Here is an 18,827-nt window from a genome sequence, read left to right on the forward strand (position 1 = left end):
AAAAAAATGCTACACCCTTTTATTTCCACATTACTATGGATATCTAGAAATCATTTGCCAAAGAACACCTGAAGATGTCTCCAATTCTCTTGTTTATAACCCCCAAACTACTTTCACAGCTCTGTTGTTCAGCCACACTGACAGCTTCTCTGCTTAGTGACCACAGAATTTTCTGCTGGGTAACGCAAAACCACTGTGCTGTCTGCACTGGTGGGTCTTGTTACAGTGAGCAAGAGATTGGCAGTGCCAAGCACCTGATAGGACACTGCAGTCAATTGTTATCAGCAGGACGACTCTTCACAATTTTTGTAAACTCTATTTTAGGGTACACAATGACTGATACTAAATAGTCCAGCACTATCAATGTGCTAAAAGCAATTCTCAAGAAGACTCTCATTCTAAGAAAAGACTGAAGTGGCTCACTGTACAGTAAAAGTGTGATAGGTTGGTCCTAAAATATTTCAAAACTACATTGTGTGAAAAACATTGCAAATTTAATTCAATCTAAGTCTTTCTCTTAATTGTACAAGGATTTCATTTATAACACACAGTGTTTAATGGACACTGATAGCTTTAAGAGATAAGCTGGTATTAGGTGAAGTCTTTATCTTGTTAAGAAAAAAAAAGTAAGAACTCTTCTTTTTAAACTACATACAAATAATTAAATCAATATATTATCTTATAGATACTTTCAAAGGGAAGTCTTCCATTTTAAGAATACAGTACAAAATCAAGTTATAGGTTGGTACCTGTCCATCCGTTCCAATGGTGCCTCCACAATCTGTGAGGAGCTCGGACATGTCATAGTAGCTAACAAACTCCCATAAACAGGCTTCTAGATTCAAATTTCGGTAGAAGCGTAAGGTATTGAAGCCTCTAATTGTTGGGCTGTACTGGTAGGGAATGGTATCTCCAATCACATCTGGATTTTTGGTAGCGTCAGTCAGGAACCCATGGTGGGTCTTCACTTCTGTGTAATCCAACAAGTTGGAGCACTTATGGTTTCCAACTCTAGTTCCATCAGGGCTAAGCGTCAGCTCAAAATTGGAGAGCTCTCTTGTAGAAATAACAGGCAGCATGCCTAAAAAACATTAATTTATAGAACTATCACTATATTTCAGTGGTCAGAGTTCATTAATCTAGCCCCAAACTCTTAAAAGCCAAAGATCTTACAAAGTACTTCTGTATTCGGAACTCACGGTAATAAACGTAATTCAGAATTCAAAGAAAGATGATATACTGTGTATGAGAATATTATACCTTTGTATATGAAATACCAAATATAATATTTCTAAGTCTCCAATATATTTCTCATTCAGATTTTTGACTGAATTTTACGGAAGCATGCAGTAATTAAGTGGCTTTATATGTTGTTTTTTTTTTAATAATTCTTATTTTTTTGGGGGGTATAAGTATGGGCTTTGAAGGAATTTTACTAAATGTAGGTCTAGCCCAATTTATGTAAACTATGAAATTAATATGAAAAAACTTAATCTTCGCATCAAAGACTATGAATCAATACGGTATTTTATACACCTTGTTGCAAACTATACTTGTACATTCATGACACTTTTCTCTGTTCCATGTGTTAAAAGATTATATCATGATTTTATGTATCAAAAATAATATGACTGATAGATTAGCTCAAATAACAGCACATTGTATGACTCCTCTCAACTCCACAGCTGATTTTATCATACCATCAATATGTGGCATCGTGACTGTCAGTTTGATGAGATTGGCATAAGCTGGATCCTCTGGGCCAGTATAGCGCAATTTGGCAGAGAATGGTTCTGCTCCGACTACTCCTGACATACGAGGTTGACAAAGACCTAATGAAAAAAAAAGAGAAAGTAACTTTACTTTAAGTCTAGAGGAAATAATCCATACTTTCCCTTGCATTAATTTTAAACCATTTTTTTTTCCAAACATACATGTTTCTAAAACAAGGAGAATTTTCTGGAATGACAAGTAAATGTTTTGGGCAGCATTTATCAGAGATTTGAACAGGAATTTATGTAAAAGAATTAAAACATAAATCATTCATGATCAACTGGATCACATTTCCAGAACCCGGTGATGACTCTGCACCTGAAAATTTTCAGTTACATATTGCAACTATACATGCAGAGTAAGTGTCAGGTACCATACAAAGGTGCTCAGAGGCATATTCATATTCCTTTCTTCCCCAAAACAAAGTTTTATGGATGATACCTGATCAGTATTCAACTGCTTTTGGCATATTCATGATTTCATAGGACTCTGTAAGGACTCTATAAGCCTCCTGTTCCATAACTGACCAAAAATAGTGTCAGAATAGTTAGAATAATAGTGTCATAAACTAATTTTGGTTAGAAATATTATCTAGAAATACTGTGTTCAGAATGGGGCCAGCTTCAAAGCCAGATCAGGTTGCTCAGGGCCTAGTCCAGTAGGTTTTGAATTTCTCCAATACTGTAGAATCTGTAACTTTTGTCATTCAAAGCTTAGTTTAACCTGTTCCAGGATTAGTCCTGGTTTGTAGGACCAACAGATTAAGGTTGCAAATGTATGATCAGAGATAAATGAAACTTCCAGATCACGTTGTACACAATCCTCAGAATTGTTGACTTTCACATCATAAGTTAGCTAAGATACTTGAAGTAATATATGCATGACAGTTCACTGTTGAGTCCGTGCTAATTAGCTCTGCTAGATTGTTGTGTGTAATCCAAGTCATGCATTATAAGGCTAATGTAGCCAGGCTGTTTTACATAACCAAACTAGCTCACCCAGCACAAGGCTGTCTGTCTTTAAAATCACTACACTGCATCTTGTAGACAATACCCTTACTTAGACAGAGTCCATTTTAGTGTGTAGGTTTCCTGATAATGCAAACAAAGGTGACTTTAATTTACAGCCAAAAAGTGAAATAAAGGAAGGAGGTAAATAGCAATTCCACTCATTAAGATCCCTAAAGCCCTAATTTAGGATAAAACTAAATGTTTTAACTAAAATATTTAATTGGAAATGCCAGGGAAATTAAAATGATATTACAAATGAACAATCACATAATTTATTATCTACTGTAAGATCCTACAGGAAAGAGTGGACTTAACACAGCTACAAAGCCAGAAGAGATGACACAAATAATACGAAGGGCCTGCAGAGAGGTAATAATATACAGTGTTTTGTAATTCACCTTGATTATGGACAATTAAGCATTCACCAGATTATACAGTAAAAAAGAAAAAGTCTCTGAGATTTCTATGACAAAACAGCATATGCTATCAGACTGTACTCATATCCTTATCAATTCCACACCTCTGCTTCACAATCTTATTCTGTACAAGTTTCATGGAAAGTGCTGGCTGGGCAAAGGAGGTAGATTACAGTACCTCTGCTGGCTGAGAGGATGCAGCATTAATTCAATATTTATTAGGTATCAGAGAATCAGATAGAGAGAGACAAAGACAGCATTAGAGAAAGAAGGTTGAATATTATGAATATATCAACCACAGGTCCTGTTATTGGACACCAGTTGTTTTAGTCCTTAGTCAAGGAATAAACTCATTCTCAGGTGTCCAGTGAAGTTTGAATGCCAAATGAAGCTTTTCTTCTGGCTAGGCATTCAAAGTAGTGTTCCCATGTGGATTCTCCAATGTCTAATAGGAAATGAGATGTACTGCAAGATTATTACAGTTGAATTCAAAAGACAACAAAACCCAGGTTTCATGAATTCCAATGCCTGGTATATACTGTTCTTGAGAATATAAAAATTCATTAAGTGAATAAATATTTAAAGGTTACTAGCAAAGATGAAAACCATTTCCTTCTATGAACTTTTTTTGCCATGCTAAGATACCTTTTGCACTGCTTCTACGAACAACAAAAGAAAAGGTGAGGCTGTAGTGTTAAAACACCTATCATGCAATTTGATTTTGTTAGAATGGAATTTGGGATCCAAAAGTGTCCTAGGGATTTTGCAATAGGTGATGATATCTTACCTTCTGATGTGCTTATAGTTACAATAGGGCTCATAAGTTCAAGACCCTCATTTCCATCTGAATTCACAGCACGAGCAGCACACTGGACACGAGAGCCAGCTTGAAAGTAAATGGAGTCGAGTGTGATCATCTTGGACGAAGTGAAGAAGGTATCAAAGTCGACCTCCTTCATAGGACTAGTCACACCATCAGGACCAGTGGGTGCACTCACAAGCCACCGGTATTGTGTCAAGGTGTTATTGATGTTCTCACTGGCACATATTGAACCAGTCTTATCAAAGTCTTCATATTTAGGATTGCAAGCCTGCAGAACAGGGCAGATATGTAACAATTTATTTGCTTCATGGAAAAGGAATTTTAATTTATCAAGAGTCACAAAACTCAACAACGAGGAACTGATAACCTCAGTAAATCTCTTGAGTAATTAACTTATTTCGACAGTGATGCTTTCAGCACTGTTAAGGTAGATTAAAAGGCAAGTCTAACTATGCTTATTGAAATAAAAGACTATTATTTTAAATTACAGTTTATGGGTGAAAAATTAACACAGTTATGAAAGCTCAACCTACACTTCCATCTGCTGCTTTAACTTGAATGTCACCCTTTGATCTAATTCTGCAAATACAGATAGACCAAAAACTTCCTCAATGCATATGAATATTCAAGACAGCATTCGATTGCAAAATTGTGATGAAAGAAGCTTGTAGTATTCCAGCAAACAGTATTCATTTTTCAGTTTGTAACAGTTACTGAAAACAATGGCCCATTGGTTATCTCGAGTGATTTTAACCTTACAAATTAAGGTTTTAATTTAATTTATTTTATTTTAAGGTAAATAGGAAAGTAAGATGATACAATCGTAGACATTGTGCAAGTATGAAATTTGTTCTTAGTGAGAAACAAATGAAACATCTTTCTATGCTTTTTGTCCCCCTAAAAATTGATTTGCTATCCAGACAAATTATATTATATTTTAGGACTGTCCTAGCTTAAACTCATGTGTGACTCACAACAAAGTGATTGATAATTACTGTCTAAAATTCAACTGATCCTTTAAACAAAATCCATATACTTATTTTGATCCATCTTTCCGCAGAGATACTTACTGTAATACAGATGACAGGATAGCCAGCTACAGGACTTGTTCTGTCTTTGGCTCTAGAAGTATCATCATATATCAAAAGGGAGGCAACTTGAGGGACAGAGGGAAAGGTGACATCTGCCATGCTGTTCATTTCTTCAATATAAACAATGGCCTTCACTGCCTGATAATGAAAAGGCAGAAAAAGTTCTCTGTGAACTTTTAAGCAAATAAGAGAATTCAGGCTGGACCTTGAGAAGAAAAAAAGATTATTCCTAGCTTTTGAAACACTCTCAAGGTAAGTTCTAAAACCTTAGCTGGATGAGTTATTGCGGAAGGGTCAAGGCACTGCAAAGTATATTGCAGACTACAAAACCAAGAGCTAAAATGATTTATATATATATATTTTTTTCATTTTCCACAACACTGAGGGTAGCAGACCATTTAACCTCTTGTGTTGCAGCTTTCTTGAAGCACTTCAGTATTCTGATAGAACTCTGATGTACACTGTTGTTCTTCAACTGCCTGGTAAAAACATGGTGTTTGACATCAGCAAAGGTGTCTGTTGACAGTAATCTCTGCTGTCTGGCTGCCTGGAGTCAGACTATATATGTGATACAGATGAAGGGACTAAAGAGTTAGAAGAACACTTTTTGGAGAATCAGAGGGATATGCTGTTTATATTAAAAGCATGTATGATAGAATGCTAACTAACAAGAATGTGTGGCTACTTCATTTCACATAGCAACAACATAGCTTTGACAGCAGAAACTGTATTTCACCTGACTGCTCTTTTTACAGCATAGGGGATCTATTATTGCCAGCTAGTGTTTCCTAGAGGACATCAGGTTTCATTCAGGCTAATCTGAAGAAGAGAATCTATCTGGAAAGATGTCTTGAAGACTTCTGTTCCATATAGGCTACTGTCTCTATATTCCCATGAACCATATTGACATAGCAAAAAAATGTTTTGGGTAGGTGCTACAATGTCACCCAGAGTGATCCTCTTTGTCTTCTAAACTACAAGCCAAGATGGCATGCATAAATATTAAAATAAGAATAAAGCTATAAGGCAGAAAGCAAGGTCTTTTTACCAGATTTTGCTGTTGAGGACTTTGCATCAGTTTGTTACCTGTATTTCAGCAACCATGTTCTCATCAGGCTTCAGGTGAACAGTGAAGGCTTCTCTCATCTCCCTAACTCCATCATAGAGAACTTCAATTTCCACAAAGTGCTGTGTTTCACCCTCCTTAAACTCAATTTCTAAAAACATAATGAGACACCTAAAAATAAATCTGATGTTCATAACAACCTAATTTTAGATCCAGCCATGAGAGACAGCAGTTAATATCCACTTTTAAAATTAAAGATGTTTAAGTTCTCTTAAACCCACAGATGTCCCCAGACCTATGTAGAAACCCTGCAGATCATAGATCTTTCTCAAAGGCTTTTGGGCAGAGACACAGATCCTTTTGTTCTGCAGTAGCACATTTCCCTTAAAATCTTTGCTCCCATGCACTGTTGGTGCACTGCACAGAGAGGGGACAATCAAAGGGCTGGAGCATCTCTCCTAAAAAGAGGCTGAGGGAGTTTTTCAGCCTGGAGAAGAAAAGGTTCCAGGGAGACCTTCCAGTAACCAAGGGTTACCTACAAGACAGTTGGGGAGAGACTCTTTGTCAGGGAGTGTGGTGATAGAACAAGGAGTAATGGCTTTAAACTAAAAAAAGGTAGACTTAGATTAGATATTAGGAAGAAATACTTTACTCTGAGGATGGTGAGGCACTGGCACAGGTTGCCCAGAGAAATAGCAGATACTCCATCCTTGGAAGTGTTTAAGGCCAGGTTGGATGGAGCTTTGAGCAACCTGGTCCAGTGGGAGGTGTCCCTGCCCATGTCAGGGGGTTGGAATTACATGATCTTTGAGGTCCCTTCCAATCCAAACCATTTTATGACATTAAAAATTCCCGTGGCTTTCAGGAGGAAAGAGCAAGACACTGAAATGATGGAGACAAAGTGACTAGAGTTATCAATATCCAGGCTGATAATTTTCTAATTGCTCATGACTTTTCTCTGCATATATCAGTAGTAGGAAACGCCTCTCCTGTGGAATTTGGAGATAGCCCAATGTTGCTGGATGTTCAGAAATAAGTCCTATCCTTCAGCCGGGTTGGACAACAAAATAACTTATCCAAGACTGTGAAAACACTCCAGAATGAAAGATTGGTCTTAAAACACAGATTAGCATCATGTATTATCACAAACTTTAAAAGACAAAAAATCTGTAGTGCTACAAACTCTATTAATCATTCACCAAAACACGTAGGTGGGCTACTAACAGAAAGAAGTTAATCAGCTAAGAAATTTCTCATTCTCTTTCACAGCTTTTCTCCTCATTCATCACTACTGAGGAGCAGTGGGCAGTGAATTGCAGAGGTATAGGAAGAAAGTTTAATTATTATGAAAGTTGAACAATAAACAGAAATAAATATTAATTCCTAGATAGAGCAATAAGCCATTAACTTATTGAGTTGCTTGAAACAACTCCACAGTCATATCCTATAATAGATGCTTCTGCAGAGTAATGGTAATACACTTTGCAAATATTCCTAAAATGGCTCTCACTCTTCTCCCACATTTACTCAGCTACAGATGTTTTCAAAGGAGTGGCAATTATTTTGTAAATATCTTCATGGATATCTAGCTTCCCAAGAGCAATCTGATACTTGCTTACCACACGGGATCACATCGATATTGAATGATGAATAGTATCCTTTTCATGAAGTTATTTCACCCTTCAAGCATTATACAATAATGTTGATAATAGTAACTAATAATCAAAGAATCATAGAAATAACAATCCTACAAATAGTAGGATGTATCTGAGTGACCCTACCTTCTGATATAGGGTGATAGTCTTCTCCAGAAGTAGCAGATCCATCCTTTGTATGAACTCTCACAACAGAAACCTTGGAATTATCTCCCAGACGAAGCACTGGGATTTTTACAACTGCTACTTGTCTTGTGTCCTTTGGTTCACTCACACTAAATTTGGTCTCACCAAACTTAATAATAGCTTCTGTAATTAGAGGAAAATATGTTTAGAGCACACTAATGGTCTTCCAAAATGCAACAATAACAAAATAATTTCTTACTGTCTGCATCATCCTGAATCTTTATCAGGGTCTCATTTTGTTCACCAACAGAGGCACCAAAGGAAGAATCACTTCTTGGAGTGCCAAGAACCAGGCGTAGTTCTTCATCTTCTTCATGGTAAGTATCATCCATAAGCACCAGTGTGCAAGGCTTCTCAGTCTCACCTGTAATCATTCTGAAGGTAATATCATGCAGAACTTAGGTGTTCTTTGCTCTACTACAGCACTTTTCTTCTATTACAGCACGATGGGATGCTTCTGCTGGCAAAGGCATCCACCTCACTATCTTGGCACTATACAAGTTAATGAATGACAACAATAATAGAGAAAGCAGAATGAGTATTCATTACGTGTCTATGGAAGCTTCCTATTTAAATGGAATCCTCTATTTTGAGATTTCTCTAAGTTTATATTTGGTACATCCACTTCACATGTATTGTTCTTTTTGTTTTATCTTCATGCTACTTTTCAGTGACCTCCACACTGTGTGAAATACACAGTGCATATTTCAGAATTAAATACTTGCACAAGGAAACACAGTAATCGAAACTTTCAGTAATAATAATGGTAATTTTGTCCTGGAGTTTTTGAATTTCCAAAATTACTGACATTTCTGAGATAGTCTCCAATCTTGTGCACCTTCACTTTTATTATTCCATTTTAACATCTTTAAAACTCCCACTGTTCCAAATGACAATGAATATCTACTTAAAAATTTTCTGGAATTGTAAAATGCTCAATTTGAGTACTCACAAATCCATGTGTCTAACCTTACTAGATGTTCTGAGACTCTGGGAATAAGGCTTTGTTTTAAGCCTTCTACAAGAACACCAAGAGTTGTAATTGGTATGCAGGCTATCTGTCTCCCAGCATCAGACTCAGTGGGTTCATCATGAGGAGAATGATTTCTACATCCCTGACAAAAGGAACAGCACAGGATGTGAGAGAGACGAGGCCAATTTGCAGTAATTTTATAAATTGCATGAAAAAGTTATCAAGGTTCTTCAAGATGAAAGAACAGATTAGGATGCTGACTGCCTTCATTTACTGAGGTGCTTTTACCCCTACAGAAAACAAATTATTCATTCAGAGAAAAAAGGAAATACAAAATATTCATCCGGCTCTTTGTTTCAAGGCAAGCATGAATAAATACTGTACTGAAACTGATGCATTGTAAACAGGCCTAAGGAGCTTATGGAAACAAGATACGATGTTACCTGACCTCTTTGCTACCTCTCTTAATTGAGAAATACTAGGGTGACACTCAAAAGAAAAGGTAAAACTCACTTCCTGGGGGGCCTGAATCCATCAATCTTAACAAGTTGGACTCTTTCCTGGTTTCACAGAAGCAATGGCAAAGGCATGGAGTACATGCCAGCACTAACAGCCGAGGTCCGTTCTAAATGAATGACTAAACAACTCACTTTTCTGAAAAGCTAAGATACATGAAATATGAAGCTTGTTGTTCCTGTGATAAGGGCATACAGAGGATTTCATACTGCTGACAGAACTTGTTTAGAGCTTGTAAAAAATATGTGTGTGTAGACTTAGAAGACTGGAAGACTAAACTGTCTTCTGCACAAATAGAGGGAATCGGGCAGTATTCTTTCAAGGTAGTAACACCTGATTTATCTGTGTTTCGTATCTGATGTGAGACATTAAACATTTGATGCTGACAAACTAGCTTAGGAAAGCTTCTCTGAAAAACAAACAAACAAAAAAACCAACCCAATCAACCAAACAATAACAATAACAAAAAACAAACAAACAAAAAAACAAAACAACAACAACAAAAACAACAAAGCAACAAAAAATCTCAAACACAAATTAGAGTTGTATCCCTGTTAAAGGATCTACTACTAATTTCAGTGCAAGTTAAGTGTATTTTCCAGAAATCTGTCTAATAAATAGCAGAACTTCGGAAGTTTCCTGTAGGACAGCAGGTCTGTGCTTTTGTCACTGTGTTACTCTGAACCTGCTTTTGCTACAGTGGATCAAAAAGACCCTCATACTTGATCTATATATAGTTATGTCACTTTGATCTCTATTGTTGATCCCTCTAGATCAGAACTGACACAAAAAGAGACTATTAACATCATCTGTGTGCACTCTACACACTGTGTATGGAAAGATTTTGGTTTTCCAGAGTAGCCTTTTTGGCATTACATTATAAGACACTTAAAATTAAATAAAACAAAAGAAAATAAAGTAACACAAAACAGTAGACTAGAGGCTTCTAAAATATGATCAAGAGCTTACCAGGAAGGAAGGTGACGATTGAACTGTCAGTATTAGGACGCTCCTCAAAGTCAATCATTACCTGAGCTGAACCTTGCCTTGTATAGCATCTCACAGTGGATGTGTATTGGATATCCCCACTTCTGTATATCATGGCAGAAATCTGTCCATCATTTTCATTGCCTACATATAAAGATTCTTTAAACTGCATCTTGGGCACTAGGCAGAAAAGCATAAAAAGCACAGGTAAATTATAATTGGAGAAGTTAACACATCTTTGCCCCCACTACAAATTTTGTTGTGCTATATTGCACCAGCAGCTATTGCATAAGCAGCTAGCCAGCAACTGACATAACAAACTCAAAGGTATAGATTCATTGGCTTTGGTGTGATACAAAAGGACAAGTGTTATTTGTGCATTGCAGTCATCCATCTCTTGTAAAAATGTGAAAAGGACAAGAAATCAACTCACAATCAGACACTGAGTCATTAATGAAGATAGTTGCCTTGCTGGGTTCTCCAAGGGCAGCATTCATAGGCATCCTTAGCACAAGCTCAAACTTCTCAGTTCCTTCTAACACCGGCTGTCCAAGGTCATCCAGAATTACCACACGAAACGTCTGCATACTGACTCCAGGGGCAAAATCCAAATTACGACTGATGCCTACATAATCTACTCCAGCTACCAGTAGGAAAGGAATTAAAAAATATCAAATACATAAATATCATTAATAAAATAAAAATATCTAACATATCTAACTTCAGGCAGTTAAATTTAGGTAAATATATTTTTTATTTAAATGTAATTTTAATATTTGCCAAACATTGAAAGTGACATAGAGCAAAAATATCTCTTGACCATCTAAGTTGGACTACACAATTTAATGGGTGGATATTGAGTCACTTTTTGTTTAGTGATACAAGTGTGATACAAGTGTGATACTCCTGATACAATCAGGATTGAATCTATTATTTTGTAAACTAAAAGTTATTCCAATAAAATCAATCAAGTTTGTTGGAAGTAAGAACTGAAAGTAAGCATAAAGATTTGAGAAGGACTCTGGAGATGAAGCAGCCTTTTGGAAAGAAATTTTGTATTATTCTATAATGAAGTTGGTAGTTTTGAGACTAACATAAACAAGGAAGGAAAAAGGTCAGTGAGCTAAATGCAAGGAAGAAGTGTTATTCAAAGGACAATGTGCTGTTCAAAACAAAAATGAATAGAAACCAAAAGAATCAAATTCTGCCCAGCCCATGTCAGGTGGTGTTTGGCACCTTCTACAGTTAAAGACAGGTTTGGCTTGCTTTTATGTTTTGTTTTGTTTTGTTTGCATAGAATCATAGAATTGTTGAGGTTGGAAAAGACCTCCAAGAACACCAACCAACCATTGTTTTGTTCGAAGCAAAGCAAGCAGACCCATAACAAAACAATGAGAAGGAATGGAACAAAAAAAGATCCTGACTAAAATATGTCACTGTATATAAAAGCATTAACGGTGTCTAGGGCTTTAGTAACAGACTGAGTTTTAACATTCCTTTTTAGGGTGACTAAATGGCAGAAGAGCTGTTGACTCAAGGATTTGAGGGAGACACTTTCATTGATATTAAAAAGGGGTTTGGAATTAGGTGAATTGACAAAATTTGGTGAGATCAAAGGTCATCATCAGATGGACACTTGCCTAGGGTCCTTGATGCTCTAGCCAGGCCTAAGGCTGCCAGGATGCCAGGACTGGTCACTCAGTGCATTAGATCCACTGCTTGACACTGCTGTGCTGTGTCAAGATCAAGGACCCAGTTCATGGCTTAACAGGTTTTCAACTATGTCAGATCTTTTAGGCTGTCATCAACAGACTAAAGAACCTGAGGGCTGTGACAGCCTCAGTTTTCAGGTTTGTTTACATGCTGCAGAGTCAGGCTAAAATCCTGGCACAATGAATTAAGATTCTTACTATAAGGCAGTATTTCCCCTCCTTCTCTGGAAATAGCTTCAATAGTCAGGGTTAAACAAAGACAGAAGATCATATAAAACAAGTTCATAAATGAAGTAATCATGTATTCTTAGACTTCATCATTTCCTTTTTCATGAGAAAGCATGCGGAAAGATTTTCTACAGGTGAATGTTTGTGTTTTCCACATTGCTCAAGTAACAGTAAAGTTTATACAACTTTACCTCACTGAAAATTAGTTGAATAGATGAACTCTACTGTCTACTTACACTTGGGATAAGCATATAAGCAAGATTACCGGTCTTTTTGTGATGCCTTTGTATAACCGTCTTAGTTTGAAACACCGTGGTTTGTGAAAATACTCTTAACATTTGTATTTTTATGTACTCTAACATCTGATTCTGCAAAGGTTTTGTCAAATCATCATTGAGCCACACAGCTGTAGCAATCCTCTTGCTGTACAGGATACTAGATAATTTCTCACTGTCTACAGTAAGAAGAGCAAAGTCTGTGTGCTGCCAGGGGTTAAAAGTCTGTGCCCAGAGTATGCTGTATTGGCAACAATCAACTGCCTTTGTGGGACAGTGTTTTATATGAATATTTGAAGAGATTTCTGTCAGTGCTGGTCTTCATGGTTCCTCCTGTTTCAGTTTCTTGCAGAGCAAACTCTGTAAGTACCTAATTTGTTCTAAGAAGAAAGATCAAAGAGAAAGACATATAAATTTCAGCTTATGTAGCTGAATCTATATCAGGTAAGACCAAATGTACTAGCACTTGTTGTTGAGATATATTATGAAACTAGACCAAAACAATGACTTACCTTCTGCAGTCATTGGTTCAGATTTGCGAGACCTTACTGTAACAGAGGCAGCTTTAGACAGATCGGTTCCAGTCCTCCAGACACGTACCTCAACATAACCAGCACTCTCGTCAACATAGTATTCATCATTTCCAAAGTAGAATGCTGGTTCTGGTGAAAAAAGAATTATATCTATCAGTGTTGCTTTACCTTATCTTGAAGGAAACAAAGGAGCATAACAGAGAATAGAGAGACTTTCACTCTTTAGTAACTGGAAAAAAAAAAAAAAAAAAAAAAGAAGAAGAAGAAGAAGAAGAAGAAGAAGAAGAAGAAGAAAAAAAAAAAACTTTGTTTTAAGCTTTAGACTTATTCTCATGTACTTTAAGCTTAATTTAAAGTATTTCTTTGCCCATTTTAGGGTGGCAATTGTTATATCAGCATTGTGCTCTTTTTCTTGCCTCCTACACTTCCAATTTTGTGTGGCAGAAGGTAGGAATTTGTGTGCAAAAACAAATGCATTATCTCATTAAACTTACTTGATCTGGGTCCTGTGCACAAGCCAGAAAATTCCTTGCATTTTTCACTTTGGTGCAAACAGACAAAGGTGAATATAGATAATGAAAGCTTAACTAGAATGTTCTCACAGATTCCTGTTGTTAAAACCAGACTAAAACATGATATATAACTGGAGCTGCTTTTGGAAATGTTTTCCAGCTAACCAAAGGGGCAATGCTTAATTTTAGTTCCCCCACATCTAACATTTAAAACAAAATCAATCTTATTCCATGTAGACTGGAATGTGAATAGTCTTTTATCTTAATATTTAAGTTCCAGAGTTTATAAAGAAAGAAGAGCAAAAAGCAAAGGAGATTAAGCTTTATCCCACTTAACAGACATATTTTTTTATCTTCATTTTTCCTCCCTTCTTCAACTTTTCCACCCACAGCAATTTTACAAAGTAAACAGGATTGAAAACATAGACCAACTGCATCCTAGATGTAGCTCCCCTTTGCTAGCCTCTCCATTTCTATTTCAAACATATAAAAGTAATGTCACACAGAGACGGTGCCTCAGATTTTCTGTTGCACAGCAGAAATCATACCCACCTTCCCCAGTGGTTGGGATGTGGTTTGAAGACCTACACAAATTCTCCTTCTATCTCATCATAATTTTGTTATCCTGCTTAGTGGGAATTTGTTACAAACATGAGGTTACAATACCACAAATAAGCTGGAAAACACCATACAGCACATGGCCAACTAGATTTGAGTTGACAGAGATCATAGTGATTTAACCAGTGCTCTGTCAGTGGCACTATGAAATCATCCCCTTCATCAGGCATAGAAAAACAGGACAAATTCAAAGGAAATGACAGGAAAAGTTTATGGATCTACAGAGCTATGCTGAGCATACAGAAAAGGTACAGGTTACCCAAAGGTTATACAAAATCTTATTAACGGTAAGGGAAAATTTGGCCCATCACTTCCTTGACTCAGTCAAATTCCCCTATTATAAGCATGTTGCAAAACCTTCTACTACAGCAGAACAAATACTTTGGAAATGAGGAAGCTGCTTCTGCCTACAACTGAGCTCAATAAAATATATTGTGAATACATTTTGTCATGAAAGTTATGGAGAGGCCTATCAGATAATCAGAGAGAAAAAATACCTAAGTTTTCCTGAAGTGCTTGAGGATAATCTGACTGACTACACAGAATATGACAACAATTTCCTCTGTGATAGATTGCTTATTTCTTTTTATCAAAAACTGAACAATGTAGGATGGGATTTTAATTAAAACTAAGCAGACATAATATAAAGCAGTTACTAAGTTGTTAATAAGCCAGAGCTTCGTCTGAAAAGGCAACAGTTCCTAAGTATTTTGTAATTGCATGCAAGAATTAAATTAGAAATTTTGAGAAAAATATTTTTACTTCTGATTGCAGGATTTTTCCTGTATTTCATAATCAACAAAATAAATGATTAGAAACCAAGCAAACAAACAAAACCTTTAATAGTCCACATTAGTGGAAACAAAGGCAGCTGCCTCTCTACTTATCTGGGAAAACTAGAACCATGGGTCGCAAAAAATTGATGGAACTGAATGTATTTACTGAATGATAGTGCAGATTCATGGACTTGCTTGAGCATTATCAAGGTCATCAACCTTTGCAGGATGAAAGACAAACCTGACAAATGTGTAGTTTTGGCAGATGAAAAGGCTTTCATTTCCACTTCAAACTTTTTATTCAGCATGATGTGTATTTAACTGTGTGTGTGTTTGTACACATAGACACACACACATCCATCTTATGTTATTTGCCTATAGAGATTGGGTTGTCAGTGATTGCATTTATATTTGGGACTGTGAAGCTCTCATCTGAAACATTTTGAAGACTCAGGTGAATAGAATACACTCTCTGGATCTTCCTCTGTAACTGTTACTAACTTTGACAAGAGTTATGTTTACAGGGATATTTCAGACATACACTGAATTTCTGTATTTTTCAAGATGGAAAGACTCAACCAACCTCTAGACATTTAAAAACACAGAACACCTACTAAGATCAAACAGTTATGAATATGCTAACAGTTAGAAAAAGTACTTAAAATATCATCACATCTAATACATGTCATGTCTTACACAGATATTTTTAAAGATTAGTACACTTGAGTCTAATAATCCTCTTCTTTCTATGATGATGTCCTGGTAGTTCCAGAATTGATCTAGCCTCTGTCCCATCTTATTTTAATCACCTAAGTGAGAGGTACTCACGTTCACAGCCTTCTTGCTCTCAGTTTTCAGGGACAAAGACAGGCAATTCCAGAAGGTTTGCCAGCATAATAAACATGCAGGAGGAGATGTGGAATGGAACACCCACCACAGTGAGTACAACCTGAGATCTAGAAGCATTCCCTTCTACTCACTGATTATTCAGGAAGCCTACATGACCAAACTCAAACCAGATGGAAGATGTAAAAGAAAATGATTTTGGTTTATTTTAATGTTATCCTAATGATTTATTTATTTATTTATTTATTTATTTATTTATTTATTTATTTATTTTTTACTGCTGCTGAAAAAGAATCCTCGTGCACTGTTTATTCATGTAGTAACAAACATAAAAATGCCTAAATCCTAAATCAGGTAGCCTTGTATTCCAGTCTGTTTTTCACACTTTTTGAGGCATGTATCTTCAATGAAAGACACATTCTGTATGGTTACTCATCCTAGGAAACAAATCCTTACAAATGTTTTGAAAGCTCATTTCCTGTAAGCTGTGTTAGTAGCTCCCCAGGGGAAGTAGCAAAGCCAAGCTACTAACAGGGAAAGCATTGTATTTCTCAGGTCATGGCTGGAAAACACTCTGCTCAATGACTGGGGCTCACTTACAGCAGATCTTTAATCTGGTAATCACTCTGGAGAGAGACCACTGCAAATTTAATGGTTCCTCTTTCGGAAATAAGAGGAGTTTTTTAAAGAGTTTTTTTGTTCAGACCACAGATTTCAATGGCATGAAGTTACAATAATCAGAGGAGAAAGGTTAGGAGCTTTAATCCCAGGTTTCTTGCACAGAAATGAAATCTTTGTCTTGCCTTTGCATTTATACAGTCAGGAGTGTATATCAACTATGGCACTAGGCAGTAATCAAACAGGTTTTAAACAAACACACTCTCATGCTGTTAGAAATGGGTCTATCAGAAAACCAATGAGATAGCATGAAAATGTTTATTTCCAAGGGAGCTTTTGTTTTTAAAATGATATCTTTACAAACTACTTTAGATCAACATGGTAGAAGAGTATAGTGTTTGCAAGATATGCAAAGTGCCACAATCTGTTTGGGTTGCCAATGCAAATAATATGGACGACAGGGTATGTGGAAAAAAAAAAAAAAAAAAAAAAACATAGAAAAGGACACTCTTTTGTACTGACACCAGCATAAGCCTCAATATTGAAGTGATTTTCAGTGATCAGTATTTTCAGTGAGGGATACATATATTCCCAGGAGAACAGAAGCAACAGAAAACAAAGCAAAACAAAACAAAACAAAAACCAGGACTTGTGACTCTGCCACATAGATATCGAAGCTAGGAGAAGCAGTTGTCAAAGCTGAACACATGCTTCATCTTTTCTGGTGGTGTTAAACTTTTTCCTTCTTGGTTTCCATGCCCAGTACAAACACAGCAACATAAACGTTATGAGTTGCCAGAGCTATTAGAAATCTATAGTGGTAGTCCTGAAGCTGCAAAACAATGCCTTGTAAGCTAACCAGCTTGTTCTTGTGCAGTCTAGACATGCTAGTGAGTTCAAAGGAATGAGCCCTGTTTGCTGACACAGATAATTAGCTTAGACCTAACAACAGACAAACAGGGCCACATTTCCTCTGGACTTGATCTGGTTCAACACCAGATAATCCACATGCCGCTAGACAATGTAAACTTGCATTTCAGTATCACAGTTAGCATTAATTGATGGAGCTGGGGTTAGTCTGTATTTAACATGGGAGACTCCACCCTTCAGAATGTGAAGTAGGTGAGCTGCAGATAGATTAGTTAAGAACAAGAGCTCTATTAGCTTACAGAAGAAATGTCCACTTACTGTTTAATAGAAGTAAAGATTAACCTGTGTAGTCTCTCCCATATATTCATGCTAATGGCAGGAAAATAAAAGCTTAGAAGAACTGTTCATTTTAAATAGTTTATATTATTATATTATGAAAGAGGACTTCAACATCTGAAACTTGGTAGCACCACTCTAAAGCTATTTACATATACTTGAAGCTATGCAAGCAACTGAGCTTGCATTTAGCACAATGAATTTAATTTGCCAAGTCATTTATTTTTGTGGAATGCTGTAGAAGCAGGGGTCAAGATTACAGTCAAAGCTCAATTCTAGATCAGGTACCTACTGTGCAAATGCCAATAGCTTTTTATTTGATGTGGTCAAAACAGATTATTTTTCAAACTCAGATGTTGTAATCTTAACAGCTTTCATCCTCTTAGCACTGTTGTCATAACTATTGTAATCAAAAAGTAAACTCACCTCAGAATCAAAATTACCAGTCACAGACAAATTGCCACAAACATTATCTCAAGGAAATAATGTCTGCATTTCCATTTGTTTCTACAGAACATTTCTGCCCAGCACCTTAGAATATTTTTAAAGGATACTGAAAACATTATAATGTCTAAAATGAAAAACATTAAAGAAGGCAAACTTTACCAGATCCAGTCTATTTTCCAAGAAAAACACGTGGAATTTTTTAATCCATAAAGATAAAGGTAATGCCATACATTGACTGTACTGTTTCATTCACGAATTACTCTCATTTTATGCAACTTAATCCAGTAATTCCAGCAAAGTGTGTATCAAGTTCAATAGCTGCTATGAAAAACATTGTATATGATTCATTTTTAATTAATTTATATGATACTTCATTGTAGCAAACATGAACTTTCTCTTTCTGTACCCAGGTTTCAGTTTTTCTATACACAGTACCATCACAAGACTGCCTTACTGCCTTAGGAGGTGTGGAATCCACGTGTAATCCCCCTGCCACATGAATGAGTTAAAAACAAGTGTTAGCACAGGAACATAGCAGAGGAAGTAGACTACAGGTATAG

General features: G+C 36.4%; 1 protein-coding gene across 1 annotated transcript in view; it reads right to left on the reverse strand.

The window, feature by feature from the left end:
• The window catches only part of FREM2 (FRAS1 related extracellular matrix 2), a 130,205-nt gene that overhangs the window by 27,574 nt on the left and 83,804 nt on the right, over positions 1–18,827 (reverse strand). The window contains exons 7-16 of the mRNA XM_038174201.2: positions 13,224–13,373; positions 10,930–11,139; positions 10,479–10,676; positions 8,220–8,384; positions 7,961–8,143; positions 6,200–6,330; positions 5,093–5,251; positions 3,987–4,290; positions 1,701–1,832; positions 750–1,081 (exon numbers count right to left, since the gene is read on the reverse strand). Of these exons, the coding sequence (XP_038030129.2) occupies positions 750–1,081; positions 1,701–1,832; positions 3,987–4,290; positions 5,093–5,251; positions 6,200–6,330; positions 7,961–8,143; positions 8,220–8,384; positions 10,479–10,676; positions 10,930–11,139; positions 13,224–13,373 (1,964 nt within the window). The remainder of the gene's footprint in view (positions 1–749; positions 1,082–1,700; positions 1,833–3,986; positions 4,291–5,092; positions 5,252–6,199; positions 6,331–7,960; positions 8,144–8,219; positions 8,385–10,478; positions 10,677–10,929; positions 11,140–13,223; positions 13,374–18,827) is intronic.

Source organism: Anas platyrhynchos, chromosome 1, assembly GCF_047663525.1.
Source record: "Anas platyrhynchos isolate ZD024472 breed Pekin duck chromosome 1, IASCAAS_PekinDuck_T2T, whole genome shotgun sequence".
In the NCBI taxonomy this organism is placed as follows: Eukaryota; Metazoa; Chordata; class Aves; order Anseriformes; family Anatidae; genus Anas; species Anas platyrhynchos.